General features: G+C 44.0%; 1 protein-coding gene across 1 annotated transcript; it reads right to left on the bottom strand.

Annotated features, from left to right (window-relative positions):
• Positions 1–676: 676 nt before the first annotated feature.
• Positions 677–12,889, bottom strand: chrnb3a (cholinergic receptor nicotinic beta 3 subunit a). Its single transcript, XM_046843037.1, has 6 exons — positions 12,592–12,889; positions 6,114–6,265; positions 4,126–4,170; positions 3,186–3,295; positions 2,221–3,106; positions 677–1,293 (listed from the first exon to the last, which is right to left on the bottom strand). The coding sequence occupies exons 1-6, from the start codon at positions 12,662–12,664 to the stop codon at positions 1,159–1,161; spliced, it is 1,401 nt and encodes a 466-aa protein (XP_046698993.1). The 5' UTR covers positions 12,665–12,889; the 3' UTR covers positions 677–1,158.
• Positions 12,890–14,900: the final 2,011 nt, after the last annotated feature.

Genomic DNA, 14,900 nt, shown 5'->3' with positions numbered 1-14,900 from the left:
GTACTAGCGGTGTAGTGTAGAGTTCAGTGTCCGTGTCCTAGCGGTGTAGTGTAGAGTTCAGTGTCCGTGTCCTAGCGGTGTAGTGTAGAGTTAAGTGTCAGTGTCCTAGCGATGTAGTGTAGAGTTTAGTGTCCTAGCGGTGTAGTGTAGAGTTTAGTGTCCTAGCGGTGTAGTGTAAAGTTCAGTGTCCGTGTCCTAGCAGTGTAGTGTAGAGTTTAGTGTCCTAGCGGTGTAGTGTAGAGTTTAGTGTCCTAGCGGTGTAGTGTAGAGTTTAGTGCCTTTCCTCTGAACACAGAGGTTGCTGGTTTGAATCAGGCTCGGCCCCACACTGGGAGCGTTGCATAGAGAAGTTCTCGAACAGTACAGGTGATGTGGATGTGTGGGTGCAGTAAATGGAAGTTGAAGAAATGGTCTGTTACAACACCAAAAAAACCACAGAAATTTCTATATATAAAAAACTCTAAATTAAACCTTTTTGTTTTTGCTCCATAACCCCAATTTGTGAATGGAGGTCGGAGCCATTGGAATTAAGGATCACACACACACACACACACACACACACACAGCTGATTTGTACTAACTAGCGTTCTTTGTTTCAACGATCTCTCACATCTACTTGTTTACCTTCGATGGTTTCTCCAGGGGTACAAAAACCCATTCACGAGCCGATGCACAATCGAGGTGTCAAAAGTCTTTAATGTCATTCAACATGTGAGCATTTGGGTGCATTATGAATGAACATGAACACACACGTTAATGCAGCTGTAACGTCTGTGTAATCAGAGAGAAAAACAGGGGAAAAAAAGGAAAATGGCTCATGACATACAAAGGGAGGAGCAATAGATTTGCTTTGAGAGCTTCTCAGGAACATTTTTATATCATATAATTGTTAGTTGGAACCAACACACATTTTCTCCTTCCTCATTTTGGTGTATTTAGTGCATGTGTGTGTGTGTGTGTGTGTGTGTGTGTGTGTGTAGGGATGATTTTGGGTGATAAAGAAAGTCTGGAGGTGAGATTGAGGAATGGTTTGTGTTGTTTGGCAGTAACATCTGACCCCGAAAGATTTCATCACGAGGTGCCTGGTTCCTGTCAAAGCACTGGTTTGTTATTGGGTTATAAGGAAAGTGTCCCATGAAATGGACTCGTAATGCGCTTTTAGGAAGCCGTGCTGAAATACATGTTCAGAGCCGGGGTGAAGATGAGGACGGTGCCCAAAATGGAGACGGTAAGAAAGACCCAAAGTAAGATCCGGTCCAAGACCTGAGCCACGAACTTCCAATCCTGAACCACCTGAAAAACACAAACACACAATGTTTATGAAAACCATTCAAATAAAGACTGTGTGTTTATTCTGTGCTTTCAGTAATCAAACACATGCTGCATCACCATCGCTGGAGAGCTTGAAGTCTACAGGAGACAAAAGCGAAGGTAAGGTTTTTTTGTATTGAGCCATAAAATGCATGACGTCAATCATAAAAACTTCACGTAGCTCAGGCTCCGAGAAAAGGTTCCAAGAAATGAGAGTTCATTTTAAAAAAATGATTTTAGGCACCATTTTAATAGCCAGACTGACAAATTAAAAGAAAAAGCAACCTATTTTTTTTTTTACCGTCTTGTTCGTCTCCATCTTCATTTATAAGCTTCAGGTGCTTGTGCAAGTCTTGTGACAAAAATGACAATAGGAACATTATAGTTATGATTAATCAGTACTTTGGATACTTAAGTACATTTGGAGACAAATATTTTAGTACTTTCACTAAAAGGGACACGTTTACTTTTACTGAAGTCACATTTTCCTGAGTGGATCTACTTTAACTCGACTACATGGTTTGTGTATTTCATCTCCCACTGCACACATCCCAGGTGCCTTATCACATCTATTCTCCAGAGCCTCCAGTGGTTTCCATGTAAGTTATATCTCCTACAGAATCCTTCTGTCTAAACTAAAAGTCCTCAATGATCTTTCTCCGTCCTATCTGTGTAACCTTCTCCGTCCACACCAACCATCCTGTAGCTGTAGGTCTACCTACCATCCTGTAGCTGGTCTTGGTCTGCTTTCTTCAACCTTCAAAGTTTTTGTGATCAAGCACCAGTTCTATGGAATTCCCTGCATCTAAACCATTTTTTACACATTCAGCAGGTTCTAGAAACGGAGAAACCCAAAAAAACCTCCTTAACCACTGACCCAGAACATTTCCATGAACAATGACCTCGTACCTCTCTGATGAAGTGCTCCTTCTTAATGTGTCTGGATATGTAGCGCACTGAGCTGGTGGCTTTCTCCAGCATGGCCACCCAGGACTCGTCCTCCTTTCCTCCCACCATCTTCTTCATTCCCTTTTTCATCCCCCGTTTCAGCTCGGGACTCCGGTGCGGCTCCATGTCGGCGTAGAGGTAGCGATCGGTGTGGCCACGCATGCACAGCATTCTGGGTAAGCTCTGCAGGAAGAGCCTCCTGACCCACGGTGCCATTGGGTGGTAGGTGGCCGAGGAGCGGTGGTGCACGTTGATGACAAAGACCGTAACAATGATGGAGAAGGTGACGAAGATCATGATGAAGAGCAGGTACTCGCCAATCAGCGGGATTACCTTGGATGAGGACGGGATGATCTCCTCGATGACCAGGAGGAAGACTGTGAGCGAGACGAGCACGGAGGTGGACAGCGAGAGCTTCTCGCCTTCATCCGACGGAAGATAGAACACCAGGACGGTGAGGAAGGACAAGCCGAGGCACGGAATGATCAGGAAAAGAGTGTAGAACAAAGGCAGGCGCTTCAGAATGAAGGAGTAGGTAAGGAACGGGTACGAGTAGATGCCATCTCGGCGGCTGCCTCGCTGCCCGCTGGCGTCCAGGATCTCCCACTCGCCGTTGTCAAAAAAGTCCTTGCGGTCCACGTAGGGGTCGACCAGGGTCAGATCCACCATGGCGCCATCGTACGTCCATGAACCGAACTTCATCGAACAGTTCTGGCGGTCGAATGGGAAGAAGGTGACGTCCATGGTGCAGGAAGACTTGTAGCTGGCTGGGGGCGTCCATGTCACTGTACCATTGTATTTGACGATCGCTTTGGTCATCAGCGAACCCTCGAAACGTCCATCAGCACTGAGAGAGAAAGAGGCAGTGAATGACTGATTACCTGCAAATCCACACACTATTTCAATTAACAATACACAGGTCTTACTTTTCATAGAGGACGATGTCAGGCAACCAGATGTTCTCAGAGGGCACTCGAATAGACGTGATTCCCCCATAATTCTCTGGGTTCCAGCTCAACTTATAGTCTGTCCACTCCTATAAAACAAACAAAGAGCTAGAGTGTGGAATTACGTATGTGCCAAAAATCCAGGATGGATCTTTAAAAGAGAAGAATAAAAATGTGAAAAAAGACACAATGATAACGGAGGAATGACACCAATGGATGAAAGGAAACAAGGAGCAAAAATGTGAAAAGATCTTTAAATATATAGCATTCAAGTTTCCCTTTCTTGAGTCGTAGTTACTGAAGGCTCTGCCCAAATGAATGCTAAAATGCTCCTGCGTCCTATTGATCATCTTTAGGGTTGAGGTCTTCACTAGTTTCTGACCTTGTTATCTTGTTCATCTCAGAGCAGCTCAATAGGATTTAGGTGCAGTGACTGGACAGGCCATTCCATGATAGATATCACTCAAGACGACGGTTTGTTCTCTAAATAACTCTTAAAGAGCTTGGATGTACCCCCAGACGGAAATGCATGGTGGTGAAGTGTGGAATGGTTGCCATGTTGGTTCCTTTCACCTGGAGTAAGTCTCCAGTTTCCCTGCTTCAAAACAACCCCAAACCATTACGCTTCCACCTCCATGTATGAGTGTGGGGGCCTGATCTCATCTTCTCTCCTGTTCTCCATCAAGTTCTTCTGTTAGAGTCAAATATGTCAAGACTCATCTGTCCACTTTTTCTTTCACTCATTCACTGACCAATGCTTGTGTGTTTTTGTCTTTTACTGTGTTTAATGTGTAAAAACAAAAGAAACGTGTCTCAAAAAGGCTTTTTACACGTTTGCCTGGTGCTGTATTTCCATATATTATAGTGTTCAAGTATATTTGGAAAATGCATAAACAGTTAGAAGAAGCAGTGACTTTACCTGCCACAACCAGACATTAGTAGTCATAAGCTGGTTCTTTTCATCCTATACAGAAAGAGAGAGAGAGAGAGAGAGAGAGAGAGAGAGAGAATGAGCCTGTAATAGGGGTGTAACGGTACACAAAATTCACAGTTCAGTTTGATTTCCGTACAATAAGGTAAAAAAATGCAAAGCATAAAATTGCTTGTCGCACTTTGAGACTGAACAAACTTGCAGTCCGCCACTTAATATGTTCCTGAGTGAACTTATATGTTCTGCACGTAAAAAGGATTGCATTCGGTACACATGCGGTAAGTTCGGTACGAATACGCGCACCGTTACACCACTAGCGTGTACGTATTTACAATAAAACTCTACAATGAAGCCATATTCGATTCAAGTCAAATTCCAGATCAAGTTACACGTCACGGTTGAGGTTGAGCCATCAAAACTTTACCCACACATCAAAAGTGATGTCTTTGTCTGGCGTTGCTGAATAAAATGCTATTTTACTCCAATTTGCCCTCTGACCTCTTTTCTATTTATCAGTGAGGTACGGATGCATTAGATTAGACTGGAGGGAAAATCAAGTTTATTGATCCTCCAGGTTTGGAGAAAGATGGGAGGTGAAGACTCTCAGTGATTGCTGATGTTCTTTCACTCGCCACCAGCAGGAGCCAAAGAGTTACAGTATAGAGTGATGTTTAAAGCCCTTGGTTAGATATGGTACTGTGTTACAGTAACTGGTCATGTGTGTGTAGAAAAATGTTTCAAGAACAAGTTCCCTGTCAGAATTATGGCCCCGGACTATGGTTCATATCAACCATTTAATGTCACATGAGCATTGAGCTGCATTCTTCTGAGATGATGTTCCACTCCAAACCATGGTCCAAAACCTAGTGAAACATCTTCACAGAAGAGTGAAGGTATTATAACTGTGAATGTGGACTAAATGTGGAATTTAGTCCACAGAATTTTGTCCATAGTAAACAACTGGGTCAGCCATGATACAGCGCCCCCTGGAGTACAGAGTGATAAGGGCCTTAAAACCCTTCAGATACACCAAAACAGAAAAATAATCAACAACAAAATGGTATAACGGTGAATGGAGAACTTGAATCCGATTGAAATGTGTACAGAGCGGAGAACACCTAAGAACTTCAGCTCCATTAGAGCAGGAAGAAGAAGGTCCAGATCTCCATCGATTCAGAGCATTAACAACACTCACGTTCCTCACAACTCACCTCTGAGCCTCTGAAAGCTTTTCCATTCCACTTCAAACCGGGAAGTGTGTGTGTGTGTGTGTGTGTGTGTGTGTGTGTGTGTGTGTGTTTATGTTTGTGTGTGTGTGTGTTTGGATGAGTCGTAAATTAACACAGAGACTTAAATTGATGCTCCCAGAGTCCCAGAACAAAAAACTAAACTGTCAATTCCACTGTCGATTTGATTTATTGTGTGTGTGTGTGTGTGTGTGTGTGTGTGTGTGTGTGTGTGTGTGTGTGTGTGTGTGGATAGGCTTATATTATAAAGTGGCATACATGTGTTTGATTGTATATAGTTATGATATTAATTGTCATGTATTTGTGTGTGATTATGATATCATGTGTGAGTGTGTGCATGTGTGTGTGCATGTGTGTATGCGTGTGTGTGTGTGTGTGTGTGTGTGTGTGTGTGTGTGTGTGTGTGTAGCGTTTCCATGGCGATGCTGGTCATGTGTTCAGCTGTAAACAATACAGTTAAATGATTTTCACTCAGTGAAGTAACAAATCCTCCAAACACCAAATACAGAGCAGGATGTGTGACTGCATCTGTTGTTTTAGATTGTGTGTGTGTGTGTGTGTGTGTGTGTGTGTGTGTGTGTGTGTGTGTGTGCCAATGTTCACTCGTGTATAAGAGATGTGAGTAGGGACACATCTGGGACACTTCTTAGGAACACTCGTGTGTGTGTGTGTGTGTGTGTGTGTGTGTGTGTGTGTGTGTGCGTGTGTGTGTGTGTGTGCATCTCTCACCACGTCCACCAGCTGTGAGATCTTGAGGCCGAAGCGGACGGTGATGGAGTCGTTGGAGTGCAAAACGGGTCTCACCCACTTCTGATAGCCATGAAACAATCTCCTCAATAACATGTCCTCCAGTTCAGCTAAAGACATCTCCTCCTCCAAATCTACAACCAGAGAGAAAGAGAGAGAGAGAGAGAGAGAGAGAGAGAGAGAGAGAGAGGAGATTAATTGTTTTTTATCATTTGAATAGGGTAAAAGTGTCAGCAAGAGACAAAGAGAGAAACAAAGAATGAAAGAGAAAGAGAGAGAGAGAGAGAGAGAGAGAGAGAGAGAGAGAGAGAGAGAGAAAAGGGGAGAGAGAGAGAGAGAGAGAGAAAAGGGGGACAGAGAAAGAGCTACAGATGGAATAAATACGATATATAGTGGAAAAACACATGGAGAAGGTGTGAAAGAAAGAGGGAGACGTAAGAGAGATACTGATAAAAAAGTGATAGTAGGCAATAGGAAAAATGAACATAAAGACATAAGAAAAGAAAGAGAGCTGGAAATAAACAGACAGACGGACGGACCAGACAGACAGACAGACAGATAGGATAAAGGATGGTAGATGGTGACAGAAAGAATAAACACAAAATATGCATAAACTGAGGAAAAAAAGAATCCCCTCAGGTTCACTCATGTTATCTGAATTAGCCTTGTGTTAGCCTTTAGCAAGATGTTATAATGTTCTTATATTAGCAATATTTATCAATAAATTCTGTCAGAAATCCTGTCAGGTTAGCTTGTGTTAGCTCGTGTTAGCTCGTGTTAGCTCGTGTTAATGATTAATTTTGATCCTGTGAGAAATCCTGTCTAATCAGATCGAGTAAATCTAGCTAATCAAAAAAGACAGGATTATTAACAGTTATACACATTATTAATAAAGATTTATAAATCTTTTATTAGCTATATGGGTAATAACATGGGTTTTATTGGTGTTCTGTGAAATAAAGAATCCCAGGCTTCGTAATTAAACGAGGCTCAAACATGGATGAAAAGTCACGACTACATTTCCTGTGATGGTTATAAAAGGCACCAACACGGACACATCTGTATTTATTATTCCATGTATGGGCATGAAATAGTGAGAGATGTGTCACTCTCATCTTCAGCCAAGTTCAGTTTCTTCCTTATATGTACAAGTTATTTAGGGTCTTGCAAAACAAATTCACATATCTGATTGGCCAAGGATTTATGGACACAAGCGACTGATTGGACGGCTCCCAGGAGGACAAAATGAGCACAAAGTAATGGAGTGGCAGCTGCTCCGGTCTCCTTGGAGTTCTCAAGGCCGACTCAGTGACCGCCGTGACATGATCGTGTCAGACAGGAGCTCCCGGCATAACACACACACACCACACACACACACACACACACACACACACACACACACACACACACACACACACACACATCTCATGCCGAAACTCCAGCAACTCCTCAAACGAATTACGGAAATGAACCAGACGGTGTTATTTTTTAAAGCATAAGTGTGGAGGACTGGAGCTCATCACACAGACAGCGAGTCGGTTTCAAAAGTATTACAATAAAGGCATCGAGCCAATTTCTCTCTACGAATCACAGAAAGTCGACTGTTCTGCTTCCGTCCAGACCATCACCTATTATCTTTGAGCTAAGTAGCATAAAGGCCATGCCTCCTTTACTGGGACAAATTTAGGCCACACCCATTATATTGGAAGTGAGATATTGAGGCAACTTCTCTTTGTAATGAGAAAATTATGAGGCTACGCCCATTATTTAAAAGCCACACCTCCTTCACTGTGACAAACCGAGGCCACACCCACTATCTTAGGGCTAAGAAACACAGAGACCACACATCCTTTACTGGTACAAACGGAGGACACACCTCTTTGTCTTGGGAGAAACATGAGGCCACACCCATTATTTTAGAGCTGAAAGGCATAGAAGCCACACCTCCTTCACTTTGACAAACTGAGGCCACACCCACTATCTTGGGGCTAAAAAACACAGAGACAAACTATGGACACCGAGCCGAGGCATAGAGGCAACACCCCATTAAAATAAGACAAACTGAGGCCACACCTATTATCTTTTGGCCAAGAAGCATAAAGGCCAGGACTGCTTCACACACACACACACACACACACACACACACATTCAAATTCAATAACAGGAAAATTACGAGTTCTTGTCACAGAATGGAGGCATTCATGCAAATAAATGTATGTTCTACATTGTGTGTGTGTGTGTGTGTGTGTGTGTGTGTGTGTGTGTGTGTGTCCACTTATTAGAAAGGGGAAACATTTGAGGAATTCTGTATGTTTATATCTACATGCTGAATTGGCATTGAGTGCAAAACAGGTCGATCGAAGGGATCAAAAAGGCTGCTGCCTGCTTCACACTCATCCTAAAAGCCCTGAGAGAGAGAGAGAGAGAGAGAGAGAGAGAGAGAGATGGAGTGTTTGGCTCTCTGTCAGATTAATCAGCTTTAGTGATTTCCACAGAACCCATCCATCCATTACAGCAGTCTCTCTCTCTCTCTCTCTCTCTCTCTCTCTCTCTCTCTCTCTCAGTGTCTATTTATCCTCCCCTGTTTTTGTCACCTCCACACCGAGGGAATGCCTCTGTGAAAATCGGTGACACCGTTAATAAAAAGGCAACCTTACAGCAGTGGGTTGATTGGTGAGTGTGTGTGTGTGTGTGTGTGTGTGTGTGTGTGTGTGTGTGTGTGTGTGTGTGTGGTTCGAGGTCGTTTCAGTCCACTGCACTAACTCAAATGGCTTTTAAAGGCCAGTGGTGCGGCTGTGAGCTGGAAGAGTTTTGCCCTCATGGAACCGGCCATAGATAATGGTATTTTTCCACCTCGAGGTCAGAGCACGGTGAAGAGAAGAAAACAGCCAAATGATCAAGGATTCTTAATACAGAGATTTGTTCACATCGGAAATAGTTAATATGGTGGAACGATGATCAGATGATCTTGACTTGACTTGACTTGAGAAGGTTGTGAGTTCTAAGCCCATCCCTGGTTCTGCTGCTGGTCCCTCTGCTCCCATAACCGTCAGCTGCTCGAGTGGGTAACTATGTCGCTCTGCCAAAATCTATACTCACTTTGGAGATAAGAACAGGGACATAAACAAGGAGGGCGGGGCATACATCACATGCCCTGTCAATCACAGCATCAGTAGCCAATGGTGGGTGTCTCTGAGCTCATGTATGCGGAAGAAGGCAGATAGCAGTTTCCTCAAACCGTGTCACATCACATGACCTGCGTTAACTCTTACCTAACCTTTACCCTCCCTGATTGGCTTTTCTGAGATACAAAAAGAGCTAGCTGAGTTTGAAGACCAGATTGAAGGAAGATCAACTCTCCACCTCTTTATAATCCACATTCAGACTTGCTGACACAATTCACAAAATGTCCATCAATATTTATGAGTCGACTCCGATCGGATCAGGGATCACTCAGGTCAACTTTAAAGGCTTCTTAAAGCTTGTAGTAGATGTTTCTCGACTGGAAGCCTCGGTGTCCATGCTGAGAAACCCAACTACAAAGAAGTTCTGATGTACAGAATCATATTTCAGCACTGAACAAACTGAACAACACTGAATTGTAACAGTGTGAATGTGAGATCTGAGATGATGGACGTCAGAGACGTCACCTTTCAGGTGTACAGTAAAGACAGTGCTACTTTACTGTGAGGGTTTACTTAGGGAGAGACTTCAGAAAGAACGATGGGGGAGAGAGAGAGAGAGAGAGAGAAAACAATGGAGAAAGAGAATAATGTTGAGAGAGAGAGAGAGAGAGAGAGAGAGAGAGAGAGAGAGAGCGAGAGAACAATAGTGAGTGAGTGGGAGAGAGAGAGAGAGAATGATAAAGAGAGAACGATGGGGGAGAGAGAGAGAGAGAGAGAGAGAGAGAGAATGATAAAGAGAGAGAACGATGGGGAAGAGAGAGAGAGAGAGATAGAGAGACTGTTATTTCTGTTGTTATACACCAACACACACTACCAGACACACAAACACACACTAACACACACACACACACACAGACACTAACACACTGCAAACACATCAAAACATACCAAAACACACACTGACACAAAGTAACACACACACTAACACACCACAAACACACCACTAACACGCTAACACACCACACCCACAATAACACACACTTACACACCACAAACACACACTAAAACCACAAACACACTAATTAACACACTAACAGACACACTAACACACACACACGAACACACCAGAAACACACTAACACACACAGTGGTGAAAAGGATGAAGCTGGACACAGAATTAGTGATTTTTCTTCAGCAAACTGTTACCTAAAGTCGTACACACAATTATATACAGTAAATATTTATATTGTCTTTGGATGCAGGAGCATGAAACTGTCCCTTCACTTTAACTAGGAGACCCAAAACCGACTCAATGATCTCGTGCACAAAGCTGGATACATTTGACCCCCATTTGACCCCCAGCGAAAGTCCTGCCTGAATTAATCCACCTCTTAATATCATCATCATGAAGATTATGGAAACCATCAGTATTCTAGAGAAACGCAGTAGAACAGAGTGCTGAATCACACGCAGGATCTCATACAGTGAGAATGAATGTTGTTACTGAAGCAAGAAACCCAATAAAGACAATACAACAAGTCTCCTTTCACTGGAGCCACAACTGCACCTCCACATACATCATCTCTAGCAGAAAACACCGATATTCACCTCAGAACATCACCCCGGGGTTTTTCCCTGCATGTTTTCCGTGCATTAAGGATTTAAAAAGAAGGCAAATTGTGTGTTTTTGTGCAAATTCTACACTAATGTATAAACAGTTCATGAAAAAAGCTTAAGAACTGTTTTGGTCGACTTTTCCTCACGATGTTTTGCTTTTCTTGAAAAGTCCGTCTTGTAAATGTCTGTGACCAAATCAGTTTCTTCTCCTCTGTCAGTCATTGTGGATCGGAAAAACAGCTATTAAATCCACACGAATGCATTTGAGCTTGTGCAGTTTTCTACAGATGCGGTTTGCAAGCTCTGACTAGTGACGCTCTCTGACAATCCAATCAAAGGATGTAAAAAAGGTGAAATGATTGGATGCCTTCTAGAGGGCCCTGGAGCGGCCAACTTAGAATCCAAATGCTTAACGCAACACCTTCAAGCAACTTGTGATGTGACGGCTGAAATCTCATTGAATAGAAAATCTAAACTGCAGGCATGAAAGATAAAAACGCTAGGAAATAAAGAGAATGGAGTATAGGAATCATTTTATATTGTTCATGAACAAAAATATGTTAAAATGTAAGTCAGTGATTCTGATCACTGATCACACACACACACACACACACACACACACACACACACACACACACACACACACACAAACACACGGCCATCTAATCACAAGCACAATCGTGAAGATGCCATGCTCATCATCATCACTACAACCATTACAAACATCACCACCACCATCCTCATCACCACAGTCATCAATCAGCGCCATCAGCAACCTACCACCATCACCATCCCAATCACTACCATCATTAACACCACCATTACAGTCTTCAATCACCACCATCACCATCATCTCAACGACCATCACAAACATCACCACCAATAAAGTAAATAATCAACATTATCACCACCATCATCAATCACCATCACCAACTCTAACATTAATCACCGTCATCACCATCCCCATCACTACCACCACCACCATCATTAACACCAGCATTACAGTCTTCAGTCACCACCATCACTATCATCTCAATGACCATCACAAACATCACCATCACCACAAACATCGCTACCATCAACGTCATCAATCACCATCACCACCTGTATAATCACTATCATCACCATCTCCATCAATACCACCATCACCACCACCATCATTAACACCAGCATTACAGTCTTCAATCACCACCATCACCAACTTCTCAACAACCATAACAAACATCACCATCACCACAAACATCGCTACCATCAACGTCAATCACTATTATCACCACCATCATCACCATCACCAACTTCTCAACAACCATCACAAACATCACCACAATCAATGTCATTAATCACTATTATCACCAGCATCATTACCATCACCACCTCTATAACCACTATCATCACTATCTCCATCAATACCACCATCACCACCATCATTAACACCAGCATTACAGTCTTCAGTCACCGACATCACTATCATCTCAACGACCATAACAAACATCACCATCAACGTCATTAATCACCATTATCACCACCATCATCAATCATCACCACCACCTCTGTCATCAATTATTATCACCACCTTCATCAATCACCACAATCAATCACCATCACCACCATAATCATAAATTAAAATCATCAATTAAAACTATCACCACCACCACCATCACCATCATCATCACCATCACCATCATCATCATCACCATCCCGTTACAGCGGCTTCATACCTTCCGTGGTGGAGACGCTGGTGGCCGCCAGAGCGAGCGCGAGGCACAGCGCCGGGATTGGTATCTGCTGCATGTTTGACGCCACTGCGCGGGAGCCGATTTCCGAACCGAACCGATCCAATCCAATCCGTGCGGAGCTTCACACCGTCATCCCGCGGCAGGAGGCTGGAGCGACCGTCGTGACTGCTGCCTTCATTCCCGGGGAGAAGCCGCTGAGCCGCTGCAGGAGTCGCTGCGCGAATGATGATGACTGGAGAGAATGAGAGCGCGCGCTGTGTGTGTGTGTGTGTGTGTTAACCTCGGTGTGCACCCCCGCGCGCACCAGAAGAAATGCTGAGCACGCGCATGAAAGAACCAGCGGGGATGCCGACACACACACACACACACACACACACACACACACACACAGGTTGATTATCCGGGATAGTGGGCGGGGCTTACTCATCATCGTCACTGAGCTCAGGTATGTGAATGAGGTGTCACTTACTGATATGCGGCTCTCACGCACCTGGACAACAAGGACTCATATGTACGAACGCTGTTCGTAGACTTCAGCTCATTCAACACAATCATCTCTCATCACCTGATTGAGAAACTGAGCCTACTGGGCCTGAACACCTCCTATTGTAACTGGATCCTGGACTTCCTGACTGGGAGACCTCAGTCAGTCCTTGATCGGGAACAGCATCTCCAGCACCACCACACTGAGCACTGGGGCACCTCAGGGCTGTGTGCTCAGTCCACTGCTGTTCACTCTGCTGACTCACGACTGTGTAGCAATGCAGAGCTCGAACCACATCGTCATGTTCGCCGATGACACGACCGTGGTGGGTCTCATCCACAAGAACGATGAGTCAGCATACAAAGAGGAGGTGCACCAGGCAACAGTCTGGTGTGAAGCGAACAACCTGTCTCTGAACGTCGACAAAACAAAAGAGATAGTTGTGGACATCAGGAGAACGCAGAGAGCCCATTCTCCACTGATCATCAATGGATCCTCCGTAAAGATTGTCAAGAGCACCATATTCCTTGGTGTTCATCTGGTCGAGAACTTCACTTGGTTGCTCAATAACAGCTACAACACCAAGAAAGCCCAGCAGCATCCCTACTTCCTGAGAAGGCTGAGGAAAGCCCATCTCCCTCCCCCTATCCTGACCATGTTCTACAGAGGGACCATTAAGAGCATCCTGAACAGCTGCATCACTGCACCGTCTCAGATCGCAAGACCCTACAGAGGATCGTGAGGACGGCTGAGAAGATCATCAGAGAAGAGTCTTTCTCCCCTCTATCATGGACATTTACACCACACGCTGCATCCGCAAAGCAAACAGCATTGTGGACGACCCCACACACCCCTCACACACACTCCTCTCACACACACTTCTCACACACACACACACACACTCCTCTCACACACACACACACCTCACACACACACACTCTTCACACGCACTCCTCACACACACACTCTTCACACACTCCTCACACACCCATCAGACACACACACACACACACACACACACACACACATCACACGCACTCACACACACTCTTCACACACACTACTCACACACACCCATCACACACACCTATCACACATACACCGCTTACACACACTATTCAGACACACACACACACACACACACACATACACACACACTCCTCACACACCCATCACACACCCATCAAACACACACACACACACTCCTCACACACACCCATTACACACACACACACACACACACACACACACACACACTTGATTTGTAAAACCACAGTGTTGGACTTTTCTTCTTTCTTTCTTTCCTACTTTCTTTCTTTCTTTCTTTCTTTCTTTTTCACTTATTCATTTATAATTTCTAGCTGATAAACAAGACCAGAAACATTTATTTTATTATATTTTTTTATTTTGTGTGTTTCTCTGCTGAGCCACTAGGGAGCTCCACACTGATGGGCTTTGGAAACACACACACACACACACACACACACACACACACACACACACACACACACACACACACACACACACACACGTCACCACTGTGGAGAAGAGATTTCAGTGTTGATGTGTGAAAAATGAGCCTAATGAAGCTCAGACGGCTCATCAAATCGGGTGCGAACAGAGCACCTGATCTCCCTAACACACTTCCAAACTCTCACACACACACACACACACACACGCACACACACACACACACACACACACACACACACACACACAGAGAAGTGTGTATATACAAAGAGAGCATAAAAAAATTAAATACCAAGAAAGAGTGTGTAAAGGAGAGAGGGGGTGAACAGCACGATGT

Source organism: Silurus meridionalis, chromosome 28 (genome assembly GCF_014805685.1).
Source record: "Silurus meridionalis isolate SWU-2019-XX chromosome 28, ASM1480568v1, whole genome shotgun sequence".
NCBI classification, from domain to species: Eukaryota; Metazoa; Chordata; class Actinopteri; order Siluriformes; family Siluridae; genus Silurus; species Silurus meridionalis.
This window is presented reverse-complemented; position numbering and strand designations above follow the sequence as displayed.